The 21,266-nt window shown below is 40.0% G+C and overlaps 1 protein-coding gene across 1 annotated transcript in view; it reads right to left on the bottom strand.

Moving 5' to 3' along the window:
- DERA (deoxyribose-phosphate aldolase) overlaps positions 1-21,266 on the bottom strand; it is a 46,798-nt gene that overhangs the window by 22,419 nt on the left and 3,113 nt on the right. Inside the window, exons 2-6 of the mRNA XM_053977823.1 lie at positions 16,404-16,501; positions 13,850-13,997; positions 13,075-13,170; positions 11,717-11,851; positions 5,287-5,415 (exon numbers count right to left, since the gene is read on the bottom strand). Of these exons, the coding sequence (XP_053833798.1) occupies positions 5,287-5,415; positions 11,717-11,851; positions 13,075-13,170; positions 13,850-13,997; positions 16,404-16,501 (606 nt within the window). The remainder of the gene's footprint in view (positions 1-5,286; positions 5,416-11,716; positions 11,852-13,074; positions 13,171-13,849; positions 13,998-16,403; positions 16,502-21,266) is intronic.

Below are 21,266 nucleotides of genomic sequence, written 5' to 3'. Positions count from 1 at the left end.
AACTTTTCAATTCCAAGCTTATCTATCATGCCTACATTATTTCTAGTGCTTAGCTGCAGTATCCCTGTTAAGCTTGTAGGCAATTACCTCATTTAAGGGAGCATCCTTGTAGTGCCTCACTGAACATGCTGTTAGCAGCATTTTCATACTTTATTATTTTTTTTCATACTTTTTTATTTCTCCCCATTCTGTACCAGAACAGATGAAGTCACTTGTTTCTGTTCCAACCTCTTTTAGGCTGATTGTATTTAAAGATACTCCATCTTTTGATCTTACAGTTAATTCAAAAACTTTGTTAGTCCATGATATCATTCAAAACTTTGAGACAGACTGCCACACTGCATCTTGGTTTCCCAGAGTGTGTTTTGAGCTGGTTCTTTGCACTAAACTCTCAGTGATGTTAAGTAGAGCCTTGAAGGTGCTCAACAACCACAGACTATGCAGCAGACAGGGAAGTGATCAACTCCCAGTACAATTCCACAGCAATGGTCACTGTCCTGGTAACCCCTTAAGCAGCGAGCTGCAACCACCTCTACACTCAGGCAGTGGCCAAGAAAGCCTCAGCCACCAGTCAGTGCCAAGCACTCCTCCCACACTCTCCTAGGAATGAGGATTCCCTGACCTGCCCCCAGCCCCACAGGGCACCTCCAGCCCAGGGCTGAACATCATCTGCCACCCTGGGGAGCCTTCAGAGGCACATCACAGCCACAGAAAGGAGCTGTTCTGATTTCTCATGCATGTTTTACAGGTAGAGTGTGCCCTTTACAGACACACCGTGAACCCAACACGGTTGGTTGTATTTCAGACAAGTAAAACAAGACACAAAGTGAAATTCTGTGTTACCAAGCTTCCTCCCTTAGCTTGCCTTTCATTTGCAAATGATCTGGGCTCTAAAAGCTGACCGACTTAGTGTCAAATTACAGCTGAAGTTGTAGACACATAATTAAATCAACACGTAATACATCTCACGTGCTGCTGAAGGGGGACCCTTGATTTTTTTATTGAGCATGAGACTTAAAGCCAGAAACTCACAAGTGATCTCAGTCTCACTTTTGCTTTGTCTGTTATTATCTTAGATATTATAAAAATTCGTAAATTATCTCCTAAGTTAGGTATTATATAAATTACAAGGCAATTGTAAGATTTACTCTGCTAATGTCAGTTACGTGCATTGAAGACATAAGGTACTAAGTGCCAAGTATTATTATTTATTCAGCAGTCTTGTTTCCTATGTTAGTTGCATTTGAGCAAAGCATGCCTTGCTTTTTAGTCAGTTCTGCTAGTTTGGCTTCCTTGGTCTCTCATTTTTCCTGAAACTGTCACTCGGCAGAAGTTTTGGTTCCTCGTGGTCCACATCCAGCAGCAGGAGTGAGCCCTTGCACTCAGATGACTGCTAGCATGTTTACAGCCTCACCACAAAACCCTGCTCAAAACCAATCTGTGCAAGAAAGTGCTCAGAACAACAACAGCCATTGGCATCCTAGAGTTTGTCTTCCCTAATGTTAACCCCAGGATAAAAATCTTATTTAGAGCTGAGGCAAAAGCTTTGTGTAGCCAGGCATTCTTTTGTGATGTTCCAAACCATCTCTCTCTCCTGTGAACTGCAACACAAAGCTTTTCCTCACTGTTTGTGGCTTTGTGTTATTTCTGTTCACTTTGGGATGAACAGCATCAAAGGATCTAAAACCATTTCTGTTCACATATTCAATGTGTTTTAATTTTCCCCCTCTAGACATCAGAGACCTTATTGCTTCAGCCACCTTCTGCTACTTCTTGCAGGATTTTTTGTGCTAGAGATTTTAGAAATTGGTTTGTTTCAGTGCTAACTCATTCCCTTCATAAATTCAATGTTTACATTAGTCAGTATCTCCACATACCACTTATTTGACTAATTGTTTAATGACCCATGCAAAAATTGTTTAAAACCTACACATCAGTAGAGCTGCAGAAGAACATTTATCACTCCTGTTCTTTACACAGGTTCTTGTTTAGAGATAAACAAAGAAAACAAGTGTCTTTCACATGTCACTGCTGTGCTCCTGCAGCTTCCCAAAGTGTGCAATAAAAACAGCAGTTTTCACAGGCAAAATGACACAAATAAAGTTTTCACTTTCAAATACCTTTACTTGATCACTTCCTCCACCTCTTTCCTTGCCTGCATATCTTAATGATTATGAATTGTTACACAGTGCAATAAAGACTTGGAATTAGGCAATATGGCTTTCCAGAATAAAAAAAATCTTATGTACGAGCAGAATATGCAATTAAATCATCAACAGCTTTACTGAAGTATTCCTTTCCCACTGCAAATTCATCTTTCCCTTCCTTGTCTGCCTTCCTTGCCTGTTTCTGATGTTTGTGTCAAGAAACAGAAGTTTAGAAATGGCCCATCTCTCATACTGTGTACAAGAACGCTTTCTTGAGCGTTCGCAAGAAGAAATTGAGAAATTTCTTCTTGAAAATCCTCACTGAAGAAACATGTAATAGTTAGACCTAGCATGGGGGAGTCAGGCACCCATCTGTGTTCCTTAGGACTGCTCATTCCAACAGACTGCTTGGGCACTGACCTGGGTGTCTCCTGTAGAAATGGACGTGATTTACACAAGGATACAGCAGACACTGAACACCACTGATTACTTTACTCTCTGTCCCCAAGGCAGAGCCAAAAACGCAGTCAGTTTTTCTTGAGAAGCTCATGCACTCAAATCACCACCAGCACCTGAAGAAGCACAGGAAATGGCAGTGGATGCTCCAACCCAATGACCCCAAATTCCCTGATCCAGTGCTAGGGGTTTTCCTCAGGCAGCTTTCCAAAATCCAGCTGCTGCTTTGGCAGTGGGACAGAGCCACTGCTGTGCAAAGCTCCCTGCCATGCTGCCCCCCTCAGCACTGCAGGGATTATTCTTGCCAGGTGAGTCACTGTCCTCAGAGGGATGTCAGCTCCTTCACTCAGAAATAGCTTCCTAAACATCCCAGAAGAATTTATGGCCTGCCAGTCAAGTTGGTAAAGGCATGATTAAAGGAATTTAAGACACCTGTGTGCCTCCTCCCGTTCTCATGTCTTTCCCCTCGTGGACTTTACTAGAGAAGAAAAAGTAGCCATGGAGAATTATTTCAGAGACAACAGGAGTCAGGAGCCACTAGTTCACACAGAGGAAAATGATACATAATATGCTAGTTTATATTATATGCAATTAAATATAAAATATATATTATATTAATAGTATCTATATGATATAGTTAAATTACATCTTATTATATTATATAATTATATATAATATATACTATATTACATGATATAGAATGTACTATGTATTATATAAATTAAATTATATTTTATATATTATACCCCTGATGGCTTTGTGCTTCAGGACCCTGGGGAATGAGTGCATGCTCAGCAAGGCACTGCAAACATCTGTAACCCCAGGATTTGGTGCTCCCCACATGGTAGGCTGGCATCATGGATGGTGAAGCAAGAACAGACTGCACATCCTCAGTTGCACTGATACAACTGCATGCAAAGCAAGGCTGTAAACCAGATTGCTGAGGCTGGGAGCATTAAAAAAAAAAAACCTAAAATACTGCCAACCAATAAAAAACCCCACAGCAAACTAGTTAGCTCTTTTCTGGAATAATTTTCAACTGTAATTCTTTGAAAATCAGCTTACAGTGACACATGAGAAGCACTTCTAAGAGCACAGCTGAAGGAACTGCATTTTGCTGCAAAGGACAGGAGGAACTGGTCAGAGGCAGCAAGAACTTCTAAAAAGCCACTTTTTCAGTTGAATCCACTGTACTATGGATTCCCTTTCCCCCCAGAATGATACAAATAAAACAAAATTCAACTGGAATTCAGGGCTCTCAGCATTTCTGACGAGTTGGAGTCTGAAAGCCTGGCCCTCAATGGATGTATGTAGAGTGCAAATTAATTCTCATCTTTATGCCTACCCACAAAGAAAAAGCTAAAGACTGAAATAAGGAAATTACTGGATATATTCAGATGGATAAGTATCTTGTAAAATGAATAACTAGGCAAGGAAAATCATTAACAATAGAGCCATCTGCTGTATTTCAAAAAAACTACACCAGCAAAATTCTGAAAATGGTGAAATGCTTTACAAGCTGAATTTCTCACTACTCAGTGGTACAAAAAGTGATCATAACGATTAGTGCATCAGTTTAAATAAGAGGAAATGTGTATTTCTTACACCTCTTCTAATTAAAAGCAATATTTAGTGGCATAATACTGATCCTCTGTGTCTAATGCTACCAATTGACATTGTAGCTGGGCTTGTTAGAAGCCTCAAATGCTGTCCATTCCACTTGAATCAGAGAAGCACAGAATTGTGTATGGTAACAGTGAGGCCAGCAGCAAGCTGAACATTTATTTAAATACTGACAAGACACTTGATTACGTTTTTCTTGCTTTAATGTAAGAATTTCAAGTCTGAATAAAAAAAAAAAAAAAGGAGGAAAAAAAATCAACACAAAAAATGAGGGGAAGATTAGAAGACAGACTAACCCAAGTGGCTCTTAGTATATCTTTACACTTCTAGAAATAAACTTGAGGAGCCCACTTTCAAGCACAGTGGGAAAAGCTAGTACCTGGGAGCCAATTCCCAATTTTGCATCTCCAACATAGCACTAAAGCACAGAACTGTAATCCTGGTTCAGCTAGGAAAATTGTACCAAAGCTGCAAAGAGAGAATGTACAGCTGAAAATCTGGGATCAAATGGGAGCTGAGCTATGCAAAAACAGAACTCCTGCAAAGAATGCACAGCCCCTGGGAACTCTGTGCTGTTCTGGAGGGGTGGTTTCCTGAGCTGCCCTCTCAGAGGTGGTTAGAAGTGATCACAAACCAAAACTGAGAGCTTTTGGCATGGATCTTCACTGGGAAGTTCCCCTTGCATTTAAAACAAGCTTGTGAGCCACCTACCCACGTCCTGTCTGTAGGTGACCACAGCTGCCTCCAGAAGTGTGTCTGCCCCAAATGCCTTTATTAAATTTTCTGATCAGATCAGATGCTGGACAACGAATTTCACTGGTTCCTACAACCCTTGCCATTCAGCAGCTTCTTACTTAACATTTCATGCAGTTTTCTGTAGGTTACACAAAACAAGGGACTCAACAAGTGCCTTGATTACTCCACCTGCAGCTTCAGTAACTGCCACACAAGTTTTCTCTACCATCGACAAAACCAAACTTCCAGGACCGGAATTTTTTAAGCCTCATAAATAATATAGCAAAGCCATTCCTAGCTTAAAAGGAGCACCGAGGGTATTTACCTGCCATCATAGCTATCATACTGGCTTTGTAGACATTGGCAAGGGAGCCCAGCTCACCCGTAGCCAAGATTGTTTTCATGTGAGCTCCTCCGCAGGCTGCGCGGCACAGACGGATCTCCTCGTACAGACCTGGGGATGAAACGTGGAAATGATCAGAGTTGCCTGAGAGATGTTTTCAAGTATGGCTGTAATTTCCACTTCTGGATTAATTTCCAATCTTATAATTAGCCGTAGCACTCAGGAACTTCAGTTTTGTAAGTTCAATAAATTACATGACTGGAGGTAATTAACAACGCCGTGCAGCTTCAGACTTTACTTAATAGCTATTAATGTTCTCTCAAAATACAAATGTACGAAATGCCCATGAATACATCAGGAGTAAAAAATGCTATGATAGTAAAGATTGATCTTAAACCAGCTTTCCCAGCAAGAAATGTGGTAGTACACTGAATCAGTGCTCAGAGACAGCTACGTTTTTCTCTGCACCTGGCCAGTGAAACCCTCCCTTTTACCCTAAAATTCAGCAGTGCTCCCACAAAAGTTTACACAGAGGGAGACTAAAAGAGCCAGAAAATAATGAAGCATTGCTGTCAGAAGTTGGCTGCTTGGGGATGTTTAAGATTGCTCCAGTGTGGGGAGAAAAGCAGCTCTTACAGTGCACAGCCACCATTTCTGGATTTTGAATTTAAAGAAAGCTAAGATGCAAAATAAACAAACAGGATGCTTTGCAAGAGGGTCCTTTTGACAAACTCTACTCAATCTCCAAACACATAATCCAAAAGCTCTTTGACAGGAGGCTGAAATACAACTTTAAATAGGTGCAAAACAGTCCAGGCTAGAAAGGCTTTTGTTTATTTCAGCAATACTAGACTTCTTTTGCCCTCAGCCCTTAAGTGAGACCTGGGAGCGTGGGGCAGGGCTTGGCAGCTGCAGCAGGGCCCTCATCCCACTGATGCCAGGGGCACACCAGGGTGTCCAGGGCTGGAATTGCTGGGCTGGCCTGCTGAGACACGCTGCACACATTAGCAGACAACTGCCTGATGCACTTAGCAAGTCCCTTTATAGACACCAGGCTTCACCTTGTTTCTCACTGTGTACCAAAGGTGTGAATTAATCAGTACTAGCATGCAGTCTAACATGTTTTATTGATCAATTGGTGATGCTCCAGAAACCTACATCAAATCGAGGCTCAAAAAGGAAACACAAAGGACCTGTGCTATTTTTTTTTTTTCCCTGCATTTAATAACCCTGCTGATGTTAGATCCAAATGAAATCTCTTTTTGTGGGGCGACTCTCTCCTGAAGCTTTTGAAAACCCAGAGAAAGCAGCTTTCTTCTTCTTCTAGTTTCGGTAACAAGAGGAAAAAGTTTTCCCTACCTTCGAGATACGCCACCAAAAATGTCAAAATAAAATCAACAAAATGTACATTTAGGTTGGATTCCACGAAAAGAAATTACATCCTCACAGCTGTTGTTCCCTGGCAGTGCAGCTCCAGCACCCTCCCTTGCAGTTGGAAGGTACTTTTACATGCAATTAGTGTCAGGCTCGTTCGAGCAGCCTCTGCCTGCCAGCACACATCATCCCACGGCCAGGAGCGACTCAGGATCCTCAATCATCCGTGTCTGCCAGCTTAGCTGGGGTGGAGGAGAAGTGGGCACAGCTCAGTGGGGCAGGTGTGTAGGTAAGAAGCGCAGTTCTTTATTCAGGGATCAATTATTGCAGACAATAGCTGACATTCACGGGGCATGTTCAACCCCACAGTAAGAGTACAGATAGAAATGCAACTACATCTGGGACAGAGCACCCCGGTCCCAGTGCAAGCTGGAACTGCTTTGATACAGAACAGGTGTGAAAACTCCTACTCCTTTCAAAAATAGGAGAAGTTTCAGTACTCAGTCAGATTTAAATCAAGGCACGAATAATGGGGTGATCCTGAAAATCGTGGGCACTGTGCAGTCAGACACACCTGGAAATGTACTCAGTGTTTCAAGGAGTGCTGGGCTGCCTGTGGGACACTCTGTGCTGCCAAAAAGTCCAGCACTGAACGACTCAGTTCTGTCAAGCTGAACAGCAGCAGGATCAAGGCTGGGTGCTACAAGTGCAGGAAGATCTGTGAGCTGTGCAGAACACCAGCAACTGCCACAGCACACACTGCACCTCTGGTTAGCAGCAGTGGCACGAAGATTTTGGCCAAAGAACTCTGTCACAGGAAACCCTGCAGGCATATTTTCAACTAATGAGCTAAGAACACCACGAAGAGGTGGCAAGAGAATTTCTTTTTGACTCCTAAAAAGAAAGAAAAAGCAAAAGCAAAGCAAACAGCCAGTACTCTCCAGCATATTAAACAAATATTATCCATTCTAAAAGCAGTCTAAATCTTAAGTCAGGAAAAAAAAAAATACCAAAAAAGCAAAAAAGCCACTAAAACCCAAACCAATAAACGCACAAAAAACCCCAAAGCAAGCCAACCTATAGAGAATACACCTGGAGCCAGCTGCTCACTAATACAGTCTGCAGTGGCTCCACTGACCTAGCTGCTAAAATGGATGTGACATAAGAACTCTTCTACTTTGCACCACTTGAGATACCTGACCATGAACCTTAGATCTGCTTTTACTAGATGCATTTATAGAAGTCAGAAAAGTTCCCATGTTGTAGGGAAAAAAATGCTTTTGTAGCTGTGGTTTTAATTCCACTGTTATAAACCACAGGAGTTTTAAGCTTCCTTGTCATTTCCCTAACACCCTAAATATTTTATACATTATATTGAATTTTAGCAGCTATTAAATACAGCAAAGAAAATGTTCCTTCCCCTATGCATTTCCCAAGCAAACATCCCTGACAGTTTTTGCTGGCTGTAATCTGCACTAGGTTGTCTAGATGGTCTGTCAATTTGGTGTAGTACATTAGTCCTAAAAAATCACAAAAGAAAGAGGATAATCCAGATCTCCAACAAAGGAAATGAAAATATTAAAGGAGCAAAAAACCCACACTGCTTAGTTTTTTTATGGAATAGATCTTCTTAAAAATGTGGTGATAAAATCACTTTTTGAAAAAAAAAATTCAATTTTTTGGTGTTTTTATCTAGTCAGTGACAATGAATAGAAATTGAGATGAGAAGATGTTTTGATTTCCGTTAGCCCAAAAGATCAAGGTGATTGTGATGGGCTGGAAACTGGAAAATGAGCTGGAGCCCCTTCTGTCTGGCATGTTAATGGCAGGTTTGTTAACAAAATGACAAGCACGAGGCTGTCAGCACAGCACAAGTCCCTCACATATGTGCAACTCCAGGGATTCACATTCTGGAAACAGAGCTGGGCTGCAGGAGCCCGAGCTGCTGCTGCCTGCACCAGACAGGATTTGTGCAGCAGGGCAGCCTGCACATCTAGAAATAGCAAATCCAACTACAACCCTCCTGGACAACGTGGGGAGGCTTCTCCAAGGCTCTGGAGCAGGGAGTTTGTTCTGCCTACGCTGTTTATGAAGTGTGCAGCACAAAATAGTGTCCCTGATCAAAGCCTCTAAACCCACACCTAAAAAATCAGCAGCAGTGAAAATCACTTCTCATAATGAAGTTATATCACGGATGCAGCCAGGCTCAAATTCCTCAGAGCATAACTGGGGTTTTTTTCCCTTTTCTTACAGGAAAATGCAACTGCCACAGAGGAAATGATGGATTAACAGTGCTCCTGCAGCCACTGACAGTGTAGCATGTCCAGGGTGTGCCAGCAGCTGTGGAATTGGCACTAACATTACTGCACCCCACACAACTTCAGAGGGTGCAGCTAATGCTGATGACAGGGGAAAAAAAAAAAAGAATAATAAATAGATCCAGTCTATTTCAACAATTTGTTGGTCAACTTGATCACCCCTTACATAAAGACTCCACATTCTGTGTCTAAAGGAAGCATCCAAATTGATAATTCATGTTTAATCCATACTTTGTCAAGTAATACAAGACAACAGCTGAGTAAACTACTTTAAGGTAGTATTGCTTTAAAAGCTAAAAGCTTATAAAAGGTATGTAAATTCATAAACTTATATCTCATTTAATGTTATTTTTAATGTAATTTAGCTGTCCAATAAAGCTGCTTCTATACTCAGCATCATTTAAAAGATCTTAACACTTACTTCACAAAGATCTGGAAAATACATTCTGAGTGTCATAAAGAGCTCCAGCAATATTCAAGAACTTCTTTAAAATAACTTGACATTAATTGGACGTACACTAAAATATTTAATAACCAAACAAGCCTTTGAAGAAAATCACAAAGCAACACTATTCTGTTGTGGTGACCCCAATTATTGCACAGGCTTGAAGAAAAGCTAAAAATGAGCTAAAAAGCACTTCACCACATAGATTTTTCTTCAGTAACTTCTGAAGTTGTGAAGACTGTCAGCATAAGAAAATACCCATAGAAGCATATTATTATTATTATTGTTATTGTTATTTTTGTTATTATTCTAATGACTACCACTATCATAAGTTATAATAGCATTGCAAGGCAGCTTTAGTTGATGAAGCACCTTAAACACAGGCACTATTTAATTTTATGTAATATAGGGATTTAGCCAAAAAACTCCTTCTGCCTCCCTTCTTCCAGATTCCTTGATAAGTATTTTATGGATTATTCTGCATTATCCCTAAACACACAGGTAACATATCTATTGAAAGCTAAACAGGAAGACAGAACACTAGATTTTCACCAAAATATCCAGACCACTCAATTAAATACCCTTCTTTTTTACATAAGAAAGTTAAATATTGTAATTTTTCACCTTGTGGCATCTCTGTGGCAAGTAAATTCTGTTCCTGAAGCAGCTTTTCTTCAAGATCACATAAACACGTGTCACAAACAGATTCAGATTCAGGAATAAACTTGGGAAATCATTTGGAAATCATTTTATATATATATATATATGTGTGTGTGTGTGTGTTTATGTTTATGTTTATATAGATATCTATATATATATATTATATAGAATATATATTCAATATATATTATATATATAGAATAATTTTATAGTAGATATAGAACATGCAATTATATCTATTTTATATATTTATATATACATACATATATAATATATATAATATATCTTTTATGTATTTATATTTATATATAAATACATATAAAATAGATATATATAATAGATCTACAAAAAAAGGATGGCTTTCAACCTTGTCAAGACTTCAGCTTTGGATAAAAAGAATATGCAATACCAAATGAAAAGCCATCCCTAATTTACTTATTTAGTCAAGTGCCAGCTTTATATCACACCCATCATTGCTGTATCTGTGCACTCCTCCCTTGTAATTTGTGACCACGAAGAGTAATTTATCTCCCATGCAGAGCAAGCTAACAACACATCCAGCTCATTTCAGCTGTGATCCGAACTCTCTCTCAGAATCCAAGCCCTGTATTCCTCCTCTGAGTTCTCCTTCATATTAAAAAAAAACCCAGAAGTTATTAATCCTCAAATAACTAAGACCAAAAGTATGGAGAATGCAAATACTGCAAAAGAGGCCAAGACACTCCAGCAAGGAAACCAGTCCTGAAGACACAGGTGCAGAAACGTGTGGGGGTTTTTGGTTCAATTCTAGCTGTTAATTGAAAGAAGACCAGAAAACATGAAATATCACCATGATTTCTGTTATTATAAAGTCAGGTAGCAGGCCTTCACTCTGAACTCTGCCAAGCAAATAGGACGTTATGGCACTGCACTATAGAGCCAAATGGAAAATTCATTCCAAGACCATGATGTGTCTACCTTCACACGGAGATTAGTTACAGGAGCACTGTCAGCACTTAAGGCAAACCATTCACAGTACATTAAGGATGCAATTAGAGCAAAAGCCATCTTCAGCATTATTGTTCCTACTAATTAGTGGTAGTCTAAGACCACAGAACATCAATAATAATACCAACAGTCAATTTGTACCCTCAACGTTCAGTAAAAAGAAAGCAACTAAAATAGTGTTTTCGTCAAGAAATGAAACATGTATATTTAAAAAGGTATCATCTACATTAGCAGCCCCTTGGGCTTTCTAACAAAACTCTTCAAATAATTAGGCTTTTACTTGCTATTTTTTTTGAATGCTGTACACAAAATCCTCTAAAGGCACGGAGGGAATAGAAGTGAATTTTCAAACCACAAAGTCATTCTGCCTGCCCAGCCTGACACAACTTCCAACAGGATTCCTCTCAAAAAAATGCAACCCTTTGTCATAAATTGATTAAAAAGTTCTTATTTAGCTCAGATTATTTATTTATTTATTTAGCTCAGAGCCCCAGATTATCAGTTATTCTGAGGGGAGAGACCAAATTCTTCAAGGACTGATGGGGAGATTTGGGGAAGAGACAAAGACAGACCCTGCAGTGCATGTATAAGGTTTAGGCTCCTTGCCAAAGGAACTTTTTTTTCTTACCTTCCCACTGGCCTGTCAGCACCAGAGTCCTGCTAATGACAATGTCAATCTCTCGGGCACCATACTCCACTGCCAGCCTTATTTCAGCCAGTTTGGTCTCCAGAGGAGTTTGTCCAGATGGAAACCCAGCAGCCACTAGCACGAAAGGGGTGCAGGTAGAAGGAAGAAATGTGTTAAAGTTTTATAAATCGACCATAAAATTGAAAATACCAGTAATACACCAAAAAGTCTGAATGTTATTCTTTTTTATTAGTGCTTGACATGATTAAAAAAACTCCACAGGCACTTCATCCTACTCTCTCTTCACCAATAAGAAACATTGGCTCTACCCTCAAAAACCAGTGTCCAGCAAGGTAAGTGCATCTTGTGAGAAGATCTTTCACGTGCCTTGATGTTTTCCAGAACAGCCTAGATAAAAGCACAATACCTATTGCTTCCAGCAGATTGAGCAAACAAGGAGCTCAGATATGAAGCAATATATAAATTTTTAATTTTCTCCAATTCTTTTAAGCAGTATCTTCACTTAAATCATAATAATGTTGTTTAATGGTTAAATCACAATTTAGCAAAAACTGCTTTCAATGAGTTCTATTTAAGATTATGTTTATGATGTTTACGTACAAAACCCAAAGGTAACTTTGGAAATGGAAAAAAAATAATGGCTTTGTCAGAGATTGTCTTTCTCTCTGACATATAAATGCATTTAGTACACATTTTTCCCCTACACAACAATGAAACAAGGACAAAAACTCACATGTATCTTAGCATTAAACACCTGATCTAACTTCAAAGTCAGGCCCTGCTTTGAGCAGGGGTTGGACCAGATCACGTCCAGAGCTGCCTTCCAACCTGAGGAATTCTTTGATTCTACTTCTTGCTTCCTGCACATTCAGGACTTGTCCTTCATGCGTGGTGAGTGGAGAAGAGCTGACTCTGTCAGATTTTGGAAGTCCTGACGCTGTGGCTGCTCAGCAGGCAGCAGCCCCTGGCTCTGCTCACAGCCTCTCTGAAGCTCAGCCTGGAGGACTCATATCATCATCATCATCATCTACTTAGTGTGTACTGATACTTGTCCAGCACTCTATCTCAATTTCCTCTGTCCAGGTGAGAAAAACACTGATATATTTTAAAGGCCTCTTTGAAGAGCTTCCAGCAAAAAGGCTTGGCATTCCTGGTAAGCTTGAAGTTGGAAGACAACAAAAGATTATACCAGAAGAAAATCCTCCTTCCATTCCCTTCCTTCCACCTGTTACTTCTCACCTTACTCCCTGACACAAAAGCAAGTCCAGACTTCTGGATTTCTCTACGTATTTTATAACATCAAATTATTTAATGGGATATTTTCAAATGAAGCTTACCTGAAGCCACTGGTATGTTACAACCAGCAGCCTTGAGGGTGTTCACTGCGTCAGAGACTCTTGCAGGATACACACACACTGCTCCAACAGTGATACCTGCAAAAGCCACAGTTCCCTTTTTCATGCAGAGAATTCCACCTTCTCCATGAGCACGTGTGCACTGTCCTCACCTCCCACTCCTGTGTTCTCACAAGGATCCTAAGCACCACACCAGGGATGTTTGTTACACTGCTCAAATGGCTCAGGTAGTTCTCATGCTGTTTCCTCCCTCACATTCCTTCACCTGACCCTGGGAACAAGTCTGCATTAGCAGGAGTTAAAACTCCAAGATTTCTATTGACAGACTCACAGTTTAATGCCAACACACACAGTTAAGACTTGATCACAGTTATGCTTGATCAGCAAATTGCTGCAAGAGAAACTGCACTGCCAAGCTCTGTTCTACTTGTGGAGCCAGCCTGAGCCCAGCAGCACCTGAGCAGTCTTTATGTTCATGCAGCCCTACTGCATTTCTAGCTGAAATGCTCTTCTCTCAAACTCTCAGATGACTGACCTCATATTTTATACTTCAGCTGCCTGAAGAGTCCATAAATCCAAGTTTTAAAAAAAGACTAATCTTTGATGTTTTATGTGTATGGCTTCAATCAGGGGCCTGATTCCCCTTTGGTCCACACCACTTCAAGCAGTGGAGCAACGTCCTTCCCGAAAAGTGAGAAAATAACGAGGAAGCACAGACATTTCCTCTAGAAAACACACACCCCACAAGCTACCATACCTTTATCATGCATGTCCAAGGCTTTGAGCAGATCCTCTCTGATAGGGTGCTTTGCTTTAAAACACAGCCTTTGAACATTTGAAGGAGCATCGTCGCCTGAGAGAGTGGTGAGGTCTATGCAGGTGACAGCTTTCAGCAGCCAAGCTGCCTGCAAAAGGAACAAAGCAAGGAATGGAGCATTTCTGTTTACACTTCCAAAGCCAAACTGCCTTAGAAGTGCAGGAATCAGAAGCCTGGCTCTCACTCTGACAGTGGGGAAATGTATAGGATGCAACATATAAGCAAATAATGGCTTAGCATAGACAGGCTGGCAGATACTTGTTCATGTCTTCAGCAGTACCTGGTGATACAGAGAGGATACTTCCTCAAAGGGATCTCAAAAGGATCCACTTCCTTTTGTATGAATCAGCAATAAAAACCATCTGTAATTTTGGTGCAAAAAAAAAAAAAAAAAACAAAAACCAAAAGCAAGAGCTAAGTGACAAGGTTAAAGCATGCTTTAGATGGAATTGCTTCAGAATTTTAAAAGACTTATTAAACAAAGAAGGGAACAGAAGCATAACTAAAAATTTTATGAGCTTTTTTTTGATGAACAAAAGTTGAGCTTAAGACATTATTTTGAATTATCTGTTGAAGGTCTTCCAGAAAATGCTCATTTATTGCAATGGCTTCACTCAAAGCTGACTTCTCTTACAGGGCACTTGCACAGGGGAGAGTTTGCAATGGCAGTGGGGTAATGAGCAATCACTGGCCTCTGTTAGCCTAAGCCTGACTGATTGTTTCTCCTTCCTCCTTTCATCCTATAATTGTTTGAAAGGGGTTTTCCCTAGAAATAGTTTTATGTTACGTTTACTTGAATTTTTTTATCCTCTGTTTGAGGGAATTTTTGTCTCCTCTCCTATGACATGAATCATAGTCATCAAGATCAGGGGGTTTCAGGAATTGGTATAAACATCAGGGTTTTTAAAAGGCTTTTCCAATTGGGTATTTTGGGAAACAGGCTACAGAATTTGGATCTGTGGTGCTGCTTACATTCAAACATGCACAGGTTCAAAATCACCTCTGTTAAAAAAACAGCAGTGACTGCCCTGCTGTGGCCATGCTCATACAGAGGAGAGCTGCTTCTGGCACCCTTCGAAGTAAAACCTTGCTTGGGTTTCTGGGTTTCTTTCTTTGGTTTTCTTTCCTGTGTTTCTACACAGGAGAGGGGAGAAGTGTTAGGAATAAATGTCTGTTCTCCAGCTGTGTTGTGGGAGTGATACTAAATCCCTTTCTCCCCAGTGAGTCTCTGTAGTCAAAGCCTGCAGCTCTCTGTATTTGTTATTTACATGGTACCCTCAGTCAAAAGAAGACTTTGTTTTTACATGACTGCACCTGTGGTATCTGAGGACAGCCATGGTCAGGGAGCACCATCTCACTGCTGCTATTTCCCAACTCAGAGCCACTGGGCTGATCAACTCAGTATCAAGTAACTTTTCATGCATAACAAACTCTAAAGAAATGCTGAGCTGGTGTCCAATTCTCCTCCGTTTATCTCCATTTTTTAAAACTTAATCATAACACACAAAGCACAAACTTTCAGGAAGGAAAAGCCATCAGGAAACATTTTTCTAGCACCTTACTACAAATTATCCCCAAACAAATCCTACAAATTATCACTTACATCAAATTATCCCCCAGCTGTAATCCCAAAATCTGTGCTCATTGTGAACACAGCTTCAGCCATCCCAGAATGGTTGCACAATGTCAATTATTTTGAACAACTTTGTTTAAGAATTAAGTATAATTAAATGGTTCTTGCTTTGTTCTGTTACATTTCACTCCTAAGATTGATTCTTCATCATCTCCTTCCTCCTGCTTCCAGGTTTTCAGCTGCTGTTGCACACAACCAACTTGTTCAGTGTGCAGAGGGGAGGCATCCCAAGCATTGTTTGCAGAGCAGCTGCTTGGTGAATGAGAGCCAGTTTGTCTTTTTATACCAAAATGGACAATAACCAACCATTTACCTTATCTCAGCAGCTGAAAAGTCAGTTTTCCTAACATTAGTGGGCTCCTTCCCCCCACCAAATGCCACAGGCAGTCAGGATTTTTGAATTTTAGCTTAAAAAACTAGTCAAGCAATGAAATCACACACGTTGGGAATGTTTAAGCAAAGAAAAATCATCCAGGTAGGTCAAACTTGACAGGGACCATGATCATATCTTACGGCTTTAAAATTAAAAAATAAGAAGGCTGCATGCAGAGAAGTCTGTCTGGAAAACAGAATAAATGTGGAGGGGTAGTAATACACAATTTAATCCACTCATGAATAAAGATGACTTAAATCCATTTGCAGTTTTGCCAGTCATGAGTTATAAGGTTTTTAACTTGTTTGGATAAATGCGTCACCTTATTCCATCCCATCATCATCAAATACAAATTACTAAAATTAGACATGGACAAGCACATCTTTTAAGTTTACATGTATCTTGAAAAAAATTCAATATTACAGCCTGGAGAGGGAGAATGACTGCTTTAAAAATACAGGAACAGAATGCATAAGAAGAGCACTTACTTGCCAATTACCTTTCACAGTTTTCCATTTTTTAATTTGTTCTGCATGCCTCTCCACTGCAGGTCGATTCACATACACTTTTGAGATCCAGCCAAGTTCTGGGGAGAGAAACAAACAAAAAAAAAAAGCCTCATCTATTTCTGTGTTCTTTTAATATATGGTGTGGTACTTCAGAAGAAAGCTGTAGAAACTTTGGAACCTCTGAAGAGAGTGTTGTGCCTTCATGTCCTTCTAACGGCTTGTGTACTTATCACCAGTCCAAAATCACCTCAGCTCCTGCCAGGGGATGATCTGTGAACTGGGTATTTCACACAGCATGTTTTGTGTGCCATTACAGGTGAATTAACTGAGTGCTGATGACACAGAGACACTGTGCTGCCAGCCCTGGACTGAGGAGTTTATTAGACATGTAGCATGGAAAAAAACCCAAAACACCTCTACAAAACAGCCTGCTGCCATTGCTTGATGACTTATTTCTAGATTCCAGAATTCCCAAAGAGCAACAGATGCACAACATGCACTGAAATAATGAAACTGTCTAGAGCCAGAAGAACCAAATATTGGCCACTGCTTAACAAAGGGTAACTGACTGAAAAATGAGAACTGAGAGTTCAGGCTCTTGAATCTTTACATTTCTGCTTAGTGTGGTAAATCCAGAGTGTCATTTCTAATATTATCTAACACAGACTGCTCATGAGAGTACACAGGAAAAAGAAACTGGAGTATCTTAAAAATCTCTCACATCCCAAACCGTAAATAATTCTCCTAAATACTGATCATATAAGCATTCCACAAAAACACTCTGAAAATAACATCAACAATCATTAACCACCAATCATCAGCAAATCACCACCATCAATCATCAAATATCATCACCAGTTAAGGTCAGAATATGGACATGGGCACAGACAGGTACTAGGAGATAATAATTCTGGGTGACTGAATTTATTAAAAGCATGTCACTCTATGAATCTTCTTTACTACGCTGTTAAATTGCATTTCCCTTGAGCATAGTGATTAAAAAAAAAAGGTTTGAAATTAAAAAAAAAAAAAAAAGCTGGTAGACAAAATCACTAATCACTAATTTTTTACAGAAATCTTATGCTTCATTTTTTTTCTTCATACTGAATAGCTTTAATAGGCAAAAAAAAAAAAAAAAAAAAAAAAGTAGAAAACGATATAGTAGCCAAAGGATGTGTAAATAAAAGCTTGTTTTCCTAGACTTACAAAAACCAATTTAGGGTAAAGATGACTCAGAGGAAATGCAGGACAACATGAAACAGCTGAACAAAATCTTGTCTTGAGCATAACTAAGCTACCACTGTCCCATTACCACATACAAGCTTCTAGTGAGTGGTACCCAAAAATGTTAGCTAAAAGCAGAACAAGCAAATCAAACAAACAATATGAACAAACAAATTTAAAGGGATCCTAAGGAATTTATGGATTTTTTTTTTTAAGAGTTTAGCATCAGACTCACTGCATGGCAACAAGGAAAAGGGGGAGCTTGGAAAGTTGCAAGTGAGTCAAACAACAAATCTTTGCTGCTTCTTGCCAATTTCAAAGCCACAGGTTTATCCATTCTGCCCCCAAAGCAAGGAGCTCAGCTCAGCTGACTTGTAGAAAGCAGAAAAAAATGCTACAAAAACCATGGCTACAACTTTCCTCCTATTTTGCCTATCAGTAGGCACATAGGATATATTTGACAAAGTCCACGAGGGAGGAAAACACACATAAATCAATATATAGAGGAGGGACAGACAAACTCTGTGTTATGATTCTTCTGCCACCTGTGCCAAGTGCTGAGGTAGCATCATTTAATCATAATCCCATTTATTATAACAGCTTTGAACCCTCCTGGGTGCACGGTGACCTTTCAGCCCCTTTGGAAAATGTGATAAAACCAAAGGAAGCAGTTTAGATGAGGAACTCAGCTTCTCCCTCTCTAATAAGGATTCTTTCAGTTGGTCTGCTCTAACCTATTCTTTCTACACTTTTGAAGACAACCAAGAAAACCAACTAGTAAATGATTTATAAAAACAATTCTTTGGGAGAATATGAAGACAGTGTCCAGTCTGTTAGGGAAAATTCGCGTTTGAGATGAAAATTTAAGTGAAAGGACATAAATTTCACCCATGAGTAGGTTAATTGTTCATTAATCACTGTTTGTAGAGGATTCAGTCTGATACAACTGTTGTACCCACTCCACCTGACTCTTGAGCATCCTGACTCAGGTCTAAGCAATCTTTTCAAGGTGTCAGAGCCCTGCACACTAGATCAGCTTAAAGGAAATAATCAACTATAAATCCATTTGGAGAAAGAAAAGAAAAAAAAAAAAAACAAAAAAAAGACAATTTATAATGGGAGAAAAGGTGTGAAAGGAGAGTGGAAGTGGAAATGAGCCACTACTTTTGCTTTGCCCAAAGTCACCTGTGGAAGTCACCAAATATCAGCTGATCAGCAATGGCTGACTGGTTGTTCTTTGCAAATAGGACAAAATCCTTTGCTTTCAGCCCTTTCCACTGTCTGACACATTTTACCCTCTGTTCTCCGTGACTCAAGGCTAGTCACAAAGGTAGCTGACACAGGGCAACTCAGTCATGTCTAACATCTAATTTTTGTGCACGGGATGCAACAGTCCCTGAACGACCACAGAATGTGGATCTCCAAGTTTTTTGGTTTTTTTTTGAGTGTGGGAACTCAAACCACAGTGCACAGCACAGGCAGAAAATTTAAAAAAAAAAAAAAGGAATAATTTAACAAAAAATCAGAACTCCATCCTTTCTGTACAACTTAATGTGAGACATCATGCAGCTTACTACAGGAAATAAAATGGTGCAATAAAAATGGCACAGCAAGGAAGGACAAAGGTTCTGGTAATGTGCAGCAGCAGATGGAGACTTCCATATAACACAGACCTTTTATTCAAGCCCATTCCTACATTAATTAAAGCAATGGGTACGTGAAAACAAATATGTCTCAGCATAATTGTCTCTAAATAGACTTTCAAAGTTTGCCATGTGAGGTCTCATCAAACCTTTAGATCTAAGTGCCTTTATTCAGAAAAATCACTCACAATTCCAGCTTTTCTCTTTTTTTCATTAAATATCAGAATAAAAACATTTTTTGAAATAGAACTGACTGCCTTTGGATTCTCCACCCCCCCCCCTCACTCCCCCAAGCTTTATGATTTAGTATCTGGCTAAGGAAAACTATATTTAATTAGGCTCATTAACCTTGCAGTGTGAACATGTCTTTTTTTTTTTTTTTTTAAATAAGTCATCTGCTAGTCATCTGCACAGTCATGTGGCTTCAGGGATAAAAGTAATTAAAGCAGTTACACTACAGCTAATTAGCCAATATTCTGTAATCACTCTTCTAGTTTACTTTTTTCTCTGAAGACATTTGAAAAAATCATATTCAATTCCTTAACAGGAAACTCATCTCCTCTCTTTGAAGAACATGAATCCAAAAATACCGAGCATTTCCTCAGAAAACAATAAATAAAACCACTTCATTAGGATAATTACATAAATATCTAAGCTTCCTAACACATTCCTCATAAAACAGACTAAGCTTTACAGAAGCTTTTAAAAAAAATGTGTCGATGGCATCCCTTCAGATGGTGAGGCAGAAAGCTGAAGAACGCCTGAGGCGGTAGTTTCACAAGCACTTTAAGGCAGCACTGTTCCCAAAAGGAGCTGCCCCCCTCAAGTGGTTATTTCATTTTGTGTGCCAGAGACAGCATGTGTGCTCCTGCTCCCGCCTGAGCGCGCGATAGAGCGGGGAAGGGAAGTGATGAAAGCTGTTATTTCGGGAGCAGAGACTGGAACTGTGTCCTGAGCCTGCCGTGGAGGAACGAGGAGCTCGGCTGGCCACAGGCTGACCCCAGCTGGCCACACAGGGCTGAGCAAAGCCACTGGAAGGAGAGAAAAGGCTTTGGGAGCAGATTTGTTACAGCTGTCTCACCACGAAGGCTGTTTGGAGATTGGGGGCTATTCAGCTTTGTCAAGACAGAAGCCAATGTTCGTTTTCCATAGCCACACTCGACATGGACCAAGAGATCCTCAGTTTCATGTGGGTCTTCCTTTATATGTCAGAAGTTCCTCCTCCAAGTTATCAGCATCCAGATACTCAAAGCAGGACATCAAAGCATGAGCCCTGAACTAGAAATCAGCTCTGCTGTCTTGTGCCACCAGTGAAATCACACAGCGCTGTCCGTGGACCACAAAATGGATCATGGTGTCCTCCTCCAAAGCACTTTGGAAACCACTGACAAGCCTTTCCTCAGGAAGTGAGATGCAGAACATCAACCTGGTTTCCTACAGGTCCAAGCCCCCTGCTGTTCCCTCTCTTCTTCCCTGACTTGAGACATCTCCTCACCCCAAAAACCCTGCTGTCCTCATGTGGTCCTTACAACCATGAGTAACAGGACTCTGTTACGGGCACAAAGGCCAAAATAAAACAGTTGCAATGAAAATTCATGTAATTGCTGATCTGTACCTGCCTTTCCTCAACAAAATAACTGATTTGGTCACTCCACCCAGTGCCTAACTTATTTCAAAGACTTCTACTTGTCCTTCAAATTTGATTAAAACTACCCACCAGATTCAAAAGGTGGTGAAAAACAGTGAAAAACCAGAGCCACAGTACAGGCTAAAACCAGCTATTAATATATTAGAACAGAATTTTGCTGTTTTGAAAAGGGATGTAACACTTCATTATCTAAATGCCACTTACCAACAGGCTAGCTCTCACATGTAGATGGCTCAGAAATACCAACTATAATTAAAAATATATAAATTGCAACATAATGAATGTATTTTTGGCCCTTCAACTAGAGGGTCAGAGCAACACAGATAA

This window comes from Vidua macroura, chromosome 5, assembly GCF_024509145.1.
Source record: "Vidua macroura isolate BioBank_ID:100142 chromosome 5, ASM2450914v1, whole genome shotgun sequence".
In the NCBI taxonomy this organism is placed as follows: domain Eukaryota; kingdom Metazoa; phylum Chordata; class Aves; order Passeriformes; family Viduidae; genus Vidua; species Vidua macroura.
The sequence above is the reverse complement of the archived record's forward strand: the minus strand, read 5'-3'. Positions and strand labels throughout refer to the sequence as shown.